The sequence below is a fragment of the Anguilla rostrata genome, chromosome 15 (assembly GCF_018555375.3).
Source record: "Anguilla rostrata isolate EN2019 chromosome 15, ASM1855537v3, whole genome shotgun sequence".
In the NCBI taxonomy this organism is placed as follows: Eukaryota; Metazoa; Chordata; class Actinopteri; order Anguilliformes; family Anguillidae; genus Anguilla; species Anguilla rostrata.
Genome location: NC_057947.1, coordinates 33507727 through 33516512, shown reverse-complemented (window position 1 = coordinate 33516512; position 8786 = coordinate 33507727). Strand labels below are relative to the sequence as shown.

Sequence of the window (8786 nt, the reverse complement as noted above, 5' to 3'; positions counted from 1 at the left end):
GGAATAATAAACTCGCTTCCCCACCGCCCCCCCGCCCCCACCCCCTTTGGGAGAAATGGAGAAAGCGCATTCCCCAGCGATGAGGTCACTCCCGCGCCTCTTTTGTCCGCAGTTGTGCGCAGTAAAAAAAAAAAAAAAAATCATTTTTATTCGCTTCGATTTTTTTTTAAAACCTCTCTGACGTCCGTTTTATTTTTTCACACACGTGATGAAATGTGCTCCTCCTGGGGAAAAGAGGGCCACAAAAACAAGCCGAGTGTCTTGCGCTGTAAATTTGGTCTTTTTTTTTTTGTCGTCGGGTAAAACGGTGCATTATTTTGCTGTGCTTTATTGGTCGTGCCATTTCAGTTCCCTTCCGTGGGAACACAAAAAAAATAAAAAAAATAAAATAAAATGAAACCTCACTGCAGAATAAGGGCACTTGTGTCCAAGCAAAGGATAACGAGAACCATGAGTGTGGCAAGTGTCACGAAATCTATTTCTGACCGTTTATTAAACACGTCTCCAGCCACACGCGAAGCTCGTGTCGTTCGCTGGAGCCGTGGAAAGCGGCTCTTTTTTTTCTTTTGTTTGCTGTAGTTTTATGAGATGTTTCTGCACATTTTAGTGATTTCAGACCTCAGGCATGTTGTCTGCACTTGCAGAACACACACACAGTTCAAGGAACCCTGTAAACATTTGCAGCTGTTTAAGGATTAATATTTGTGTGAGATGAAATGCAAAATATGTTTTACTGTACACACAAACACACATAAAGACATATGTTTGAATGAAACAGTTCACATGTGGTTAAAGTGCACGTTCAGCTTGTATTTAAGGTGCATTTTTGTACATTTATACACCATATAGACCACCATACACCATAGAGCACTTTTTATACATAGTCCCCCCATTTCAGGGCATCACAATGTTTGGAACAACATTATGGAAATTAAAGTGGTAATGTGAACCAAAAGCATCAGCAGGTGCTACATATCTTCTCTGGTGATGCTCTGCCAGGCCTGTACTGCAGCCATCTTCAGCTCCTGCTTGTTTTGGGGGCTAGTTGCCTTGAGTTTTCACTTAAGTGTATGAAACACATGTTCATTTTGACTCATGTTGATAAATGGCAATAACAGACTCCAGCAGCAATCAAAAGGCTAGAATCAATACTAGATACTGAAAACTCTCTTCTACCTTCACCAAAGAAGCAATTTAACACACCTGACTAATCAGAAATACCTGCAAGGCCATTTGTCCCAAACATTATGATGCCCAAAAATGGGGGGACTATGTATTTAAGAAGTAACAATGGCTGGTCATGTTTAGATAGCTTAAAAATATGAGTATATAATTGAAATATTGTCATACTTGACAAAGACTGATATTTGACTTACTGTATTTGAAATAGTGAAATTTCTGAAATACTCATATCATGTGTGAGCCATACACCTGTTGCCATGACAATCCGCCTCACTATCACAGTGACATCAGCATTTTTTTTTTTTTTACCAGTAAACACACACATCTCTCTCAGTCATCCGACGTCTCCCATTTCACGTCTGACCTGTCGATATGTTGTCTCACCACCGACGCGGGTCATTGGCTGATTCTTGTTGCCATGGCAGCGGGCACGCACGCAGTGTGGGTGAGGTTGAATGGTGTTGGCTTGATTAACGGTGGCTCAGGGAGAGCTGGTCCCGGTCCATCGCCGCGGGCGAACGCGGTGTCCGTGCCCTCTGCGCTGGTTTCTGCAGCACAACACCAGTCTGCTGAGGGCTTCTGTGGGGAATTTAGATGATTTCTCTGCGGTAACACAGACCCCTGCTCCTAATCTGTTGGCTGCCAGTGTCCCCATCCCCCCCCACCCCCCCCCACCGGCCTCCTCTCTCACCCACCCAGTTCACGGGCAGATGAGAGATGGAGGAAGGAGAGAGACAGAGAGAGAGAGAGATGATGGAGGAAGGAGAGAGACAGAGAGAGAGAGAGAGAGAGGAGAGAGAGAGAGAGATGGAGGAAGGAGAGAGACAGAGAGAGATGGAGGAAGGAGAGAGAGAGAGAGAGAGAGAGAGAGAGAGGGGGATGATTACCCAATCGTGCGTGACTGACATCGGTGGAGCCACCGTTGTTGCTTCCTGCCCGTCCCAGAACAGCTGTCAGAATCACGTGATGGGAGGCGTCAGGGGAGATGTTTGTGGTGTGATGTAGAGAAAGTGAAATAAACACTTCGGACCACGAAGCAGAAAGCCACAAAACACGCAGCTCATCAGAAGGTGGTGTGTGTTTGTGTTTCTTGTTTATGTGTGTGTGTGTGTGTGTGTGTGTGTGTCTGCAGGGGCAGAGGTAAAATGAGGTCGCAAACTTTAACCATGGCAGATAAAGTTCTTATTTACTGGTGAGTCACATGGTCGGTCAGTATGTTCATTTCCTTTTGCACACAGTACGACACAGCACGTTCGATCAGAAGTGTTCCTCTTTTTTTCTCCCTCTCTCAACTTGTGTCCCTGCTAACCTTTTCACCTCCAGCCTTTTCTTCACTGACAGAAAAAGCCTCAGAAACGAGCGGACTGGCCTCAGTGCGTGTCGGCTGGTGGGGCCTGCAAGAAGCGCAACCTCTTCCGTTTTTAAGCAACATTCTCCCCTCCCCCTCCCGTGAACCCTGGTCCATCTAGCGCATAAATTAAAGGAATCCGTGAGCCGCCAAATTTAGTTCAGTCTCTGCAATCCTTCGAGCGTTTCCACACACAGCTTAGAACAGTAAGACTTTCTTCTTCTTCTTTTGAAGGAGTTAAAGGAAGGAAGGGCTGAGTTAGCCCTGCTGAGAATCTGGTTTAAATGTGATACAGTGGGAGGTGGCCTGGTGAGTGAGGAGCTTGAGTTTCTCCGGCTCCCTCAACGTCATCGTCTTCCATGGGTCGCGCGGAATGCCCCGGGATACGCCCATTTGTGCGTTTTTTTTATTTTTTTTTTCCCACAAAAACAGGCTAAGAGAGAAACAGATCAAACCTCAGATACACGGACGCAGCGGGTTCTCAGCGGTCAGGGACGTGGAGCAGAACAGAACGGCGGTGGTGTCGGTGCGATCCCGCGTGCCGTCGTACGCTGAGCGAGGTCCGCACAGCCCAAGGCTTCCGTGATGAAACATAAAATTCCTCAACAAATTCATTGCCGTGTTTTTTTTTTTTTACAGCTGCACTACAAAAGCCCCCCGTTGTTTTCATGTTTCATACCACCTTTATATTTACAAAAAATAAATAAATAAAATACAATAAAAAAAAATTACAAATACAATTGAGTTGAGTCAGACGCTTTGCCGACTACCCCGAGATGTTCTGTACTTTTGTACTTCCCGGTTTTTGTGAAAGAGAACTTCACTCAGAACTTCTGGAATGCTGCGTGTAACGCGTACAGAGTGTCTCGACGCAGGCAGCGGAGACGCTTGCTCAAAGCACCTTGTACAGCGTGTGCTTCACATTCAAATATTTATCTGTCGGCCTTGTTGAAGCAACGTGTCCCAAGGAAAGCTGCATTCTGTTTGCTGCTTCAAGAAAAAAAAAACACGACTGAAATATTTCAGTGTATACTCACATAGCATGCCCGAGCTCGAGTTGTATGAACTTGTGCATATATGTGTGAGTGTGAGAGCATGTGTGAAGGTGCGCTATGTGTGTGTGTGTGTGTGTAGGTGTGCTCTGTGTGTGTGTGTTTGTGTGTATGTGTGAGTGCATGTGTGAAGGTGTGCTCTCTGTGTGTGTGAGTGTGTGAGAGAGCATGTGTGTAGGTGTGCTCTGTGTGTGTGTGTGCATGTGTGTTTGTGTGTATGTGTGAGTGCATGTGTGTAGGTGTGCTCTGTGTGTGTGTGTTTGTGTGTATGTGTGAGTGCATGTGTGTAGGTGTGCTCTGTGTGTGTGTGTGTGTGTGTGTGAGTGCATGTGTGTAGGTGTGCTCTGTGTGTGTGTGTGTGTGTGTGTGTCTGTGTGTGCATGTGCAGAGGCATGCTCTATGTATATGCGCGTACATACCCCTGGCATGCACGCCCATTTAGATAAGAAGATTCTGATGATGGGAGCGCTTATATTACCGCCGCACCTCTGGGTGCATTACCATAGCTCTGTCTGAGCTGAGAATGCTTCTCCAAACACCCGCGTCCTGCTCACCAGGCGAAAAGCGCAAAACAAGTGTTTTCGATTAGCTCGCGAGCAAATACGCATTTTAGAAACGCTATGGAAAACAGCGCAGGAAGGCCATCATTAGCCGTTGTGATCTGTGACCCATTTGAAATCGCTTTGTTCGTTTCAGAGAACTGGCAGGAAATCTCATATTGCTCAACAAAGGTCTCGCACAAATATTTGCAGAAATATAGCATGATCTTACGGTTTAGATGTTTTTTTTTCTCTTCTTCCTCCTTCCAACTGCCCTTGTTGAACGATGCCTTTTTCCCAGTTTCCTGCCAGCTGATTTTAATTTAATTACCATGTTACCGTGCACGCATTCGTGGGTGTTTCTCAAGAGTCGAGACGTCACGGCGCTCCTTAAAAATAACTTTTAACGCACGATGAAAGGCTATTCTGCCCTGCTTGTAATTAGTGTCCGGTGAAGAGAGAACTCATTGTTGATTTTCACGATTGACTCTAATGCAGTGCGGTGCACCAACGCCAACACCAACACTATCAGAGTACCTAGCATTGTTAATATTCCCAAAGGCATATGCCTTGATTGGTGTCGTAATGCAGGTTGTACACAATAAGATAGCGAAAACATGTTTACAGATTTATTAGGGGGGAAAAATCTACTGCACGGCATGTTACTGTACCCAATATTCACTACCATTCCTCATTGAGAAAGAGTGGAACCAGAAAGTATGTGTCCTTTACTTACTGCAAAACCGGATGCCCTGTTAAAAAGGAATGATTTAATCAATAATTTTCAGAATATAAAAGATTTTATTATTATTTTTTCGTTATTTCTTAAAGCACTCAAAAACTGTGTGAAACATAAGTGTGGGTACATGTTATGTGGTAACTGTCAACAGAAACTCAATCAACTCTGAGATATGGGAATCCCCCAGGGGTGATTTCCAATGAACAACTGCCCTGCTGTAAATCTGTGATGTTTAATGTTTTAGTTTGAAGCTGGTAATGTCAAAATGGCTGTTATGTTTTGAGGATGTCATACCCTTCTGTGCTTCCAGCTACACTGGGATTTTCACTAAACTTGACACAGTGCCTACTCACTGTTCACCCATATCACTTTTCATATCACACAAGGTCAAAGGTGAAAGAACCTCGTCATATACAAACGCCCAAACTCTCAACTCTTCCCACTGTGGCTGGGTGTTATGGAAACCGTACCGCAATGCAAATCGTGAGATTTTGCGCAGAACCGTTGCGTTTATACAGTGCCTCGCGGTATACATGCGCGTGAGCGCCATGTGCTTCTTAAATTGGCGCGAGGGCCGTGGCCGTGTTTGAGCCAGTACCCCAGACGGAATGCAAGGCGCATTATCTGCTGAGGCGCTGTGATTTACGGAGGAAGGTCAACAGTGACTCACAATAGAACCCCTTTAATGGGCTGCAGTTTAACCTGTGTATTAACCGCTGCCATTGTTCCCGTACCATGAGGGCTTTCGCGTGCAGTACTTAAGCGTCTCCAAATGCCTGCCTTCTTCTTTTTCTGGGTAGGCTACTTTTTTCTTTTCTGGATGCAATGTACTTTTGAAGTAAATCTTTAAAAGAAATCTCCTCCACAAGGTTGTCTCAGAAAGTACACTGTAACATACTTTTTGAAGAATGTAGTCTACTAAATCACAACTTTTGACTTTTTAAAAATCTTATCAGTTATTTAGATCCTCGCATGACTGCCGAACTGCGTTTCGGGAGGTGTCTAAACTTCCGCAAACGCTCGTTTTGCCACGGCCAAACGCATCGCACGTCTGTCGCTACATTCGTGTATATTTTAGTTACGTCGCAGATGTGCCTCGCTGTAGAGAGCCCCTCCGCGGCGCCCCGCCTCTCTTATCTCTGCCTTTCCTCCGGAGCACCAGTGCTGCCGCAGACAGCGGTGCCAAACTTTAGTGTTTGTGAAGTCCGTCCGGCAGCACGCATCTGTCGCGCATTACCGCATTACGAATTAAGCATCGGCTTTTGCGAGCGGTGGAATAACTACGCTAGCAACACCTTACTTCAATTAAGAAATGCGACGTCTTTTTTTAATTCATTTGGTGGAAGTGTTTTAGCACTTTCCAACACCTCTTTAGCGTTTGATTTGTGTGCGTGTGTGAATGTAAATGACATAGCCAGTAATATGGTTTGAGACTTTCTACGTTCCGACACGTCTGGTGGAGTTGTTCAATATCCATTTGCCCGCCAGCGACAGGGCACTTCTATGCGGATACTCACTTTCACCATGGGAGACTCCGTATTCTTCGACAGACATATTTCGTACCTCGTAAGTACAACTGAATTATATCCTGCGAAATGCTACAAGAACGCGTCGATGTTGTTTCCTTGTGCTCTCCTCCTGTTTGCCAAGGCAATTTATATTTGGCTACAATTGGTCTTCATGGCGTTAGTGCTGTTTTATAGTCTCTTACGTTTAAATTGTATCTATGAACTCTTGATTCGCGAACGTTGTTTGTAATACCTACATCAGAAACAAATATAAGGGGGCACTACAATGCCTGTGCTGTGTTTTGTATGACCCGAATTTTTTTGATTTGTTTTCCCTTTTTTGTTTTCTTCTAATAAATGACTATTGACACTTGCAGCAACGATCTTGATATTCTCATGTTTGTTTTTTGTTGCAATTAGTCAAACTGTATTAAAGGGTTAAAACGGCTGCGGCTTGCGCTTTTGTAACTGTATGAAACAGTGATATAATTCCTATGTAATAATAATATGTAATGATAAGTGATTATGCCGATGCTTTCAGTCGTGGAATTGTTTTCAAGAAATATTTAATGTTAATTACATGATCGTAAGTTTAGCCTTTATAAATATAGGATAGATGTGTCAAGAGGATATGGTGCATCTCGGTGCAGTTTTTCACTGCTGATACCTTTTTAACTAGTCATAAGACTGGTGGTCAAATTACAGAATTTGTTTTGTTCATCTTGTATCCATGGTGTATAATCAACAATAAATACGAAAGATAACTTAAAACTATAGAACTTCCTTTTTATGTAATCTTGCCGGTCACCATGGTTTCTTCTCTGTGGCTTCTAATGTCTGCTAAGTGGTATGTCCGTTATGGCTACTGATGTCTGATCAGTGATCACTGCTTGGCTTCTGATCTCTGATAAGTGGTGCTTGCACTGTGGGAACTGATCTCTGATTTGCGGCGTGCCCCGCTTCCTCTATAGCCTGGTACGGCGGTGTTTTTGTGAGGGGGAAAAAAAAAATCTGAGAAGAAAGCTATATCTTGCATAACGGGTGATAACGCACGGTGATTAATTGCAGAGTGGAAACGCGCTGGGAATTGTGGCTTTTTAAAGGGGGTATGCATCCCAACACAGCTGTGCGAGTTCCAGTTCAACAACGCCTACAACTGGAATTTGTAAAGGGCAAGTTTGTACTACAGACAATAAGCTTGCAAACCAACCTTGAGCTGCGACTTTTATAGACCTCGCAATTAATCAGGCACGGCCGCAAGTTATTTTGTTTTCTCCGCGGCTCTCATTAACTCGGCATACCATGACTGTCTAACCGCACGCCATAAAAACCAGTCTCCAGAGCGTAGAGCTGGACAGGTGGCCCTGGGTTTGACAACACAGCCTCCAGAACTTCTCCAATGACGTCATGGCTCCTACAGTACCGCGCTCCCTCTTGCAGGCCAAGTCGGGCCTGCAAGAGATTGTTTGTCTGGATAGTGGCGGGGGGGCGCGCGTCTGTGTAGACCATCAGCGCGTCCTCGGGAGGATTTTGCTTGCGTAGGAACGTTCTCGCATGGCTTCCCCCTTTGTCACGTGACCCGTTCTTATTTAATATATGACTGGATGATTTTAAAAAAAGAAAAGAAAATGAGTGCAGGATTACGGTTTTTCCGTGACAGGATGAGGCCATTGTTGAGGGTATTTCAGACTTTCCAGGGCATTCTCTCCTATTCCCAGTGTATCACATCTCTCTGGAGCGGTGGTACCCAACCCTGTTCCTGGAGATCTACAGTCCTGTAGGTTTTCATTCCAGCCTTAACAAAGCACAGCTCATTCAACAGCTAGAGATCTTGTTGAGTTAATTCGTAGAATCGGGTGTGTCGATTTAGGATTAAAACGAAGACCTGCAGGATGGTAGATCTCCAGGAACAGGGTTTTAATCACAGGAATGCACTTCAGCGACTGTTTTGTGTTCACCAACACTTTTGTGCATGTGGCTGGCTAAGGTGTTTGTTTAACCTCATATCGGGACTGTTTTTTCCCCCCCAAATTACTTTGGTACTAGGATAAACCTGTAGCTGTTTTTTTTTTGGGGGGGGGGGGCAGATTTGAATTTTGGATCGTGCCAGATTGTGACTGTAACGCTGCCTCTCGCTGCCTTGCGATCAGCCGGGAGTGCCTGATACCCGACACCCTCGTGAAATGCGGGCCGGTGGGGGGGGGGAGTGCCCGGAGATAAGGGCGAGAAACCCGGCGCTGTGAACTTCACTCTTAACGTGGGAAAATACTGCTTTCGCTACTCAGCTTTTTCCCCCGAATCGCGCCGTCGTCGTGTCGCTGAGGGTTCGTGGCCAGGCCCCGGTGGGAAAGGTGAACTGGAAGGGGGGGGCAGTGTAGCGCAATGGGTAAGGAGCTGGTCTTGTAACCTGAAGATCGC

General features: G+C 45.2%; 1 protein-coding gene across 4 annotated transcripts in view; it reads left to right on the top strand.

Moving 5' to 3' along the window:
* Window positions 1–8786, top strand: part of LOC135240413 (rho GTPase-activating protein 6-like) — a 119519-nt gene that overhangs the window by 54442 nt on the left and 56291 nt on the right. The window contains exon 1 of one of the 4 annotated variants that reach the window (XM_064309837.1): window positions 5895–6426. The exons of the other annotated variants lie outside the window; for them this stretch is intronic. Within the exon in view, the coding sequence (XP_064165907.1) occupies window positions 6364–6426 (63 nt within the window). The 5' untranslated portion in view covers window positions 5895–6363. Of the gene's footprint in view, window positions 1–5894; window positions 6427–8786 lie in introns of those variants that run through there. 4 annotated transcript variants of the gene reach the window in all.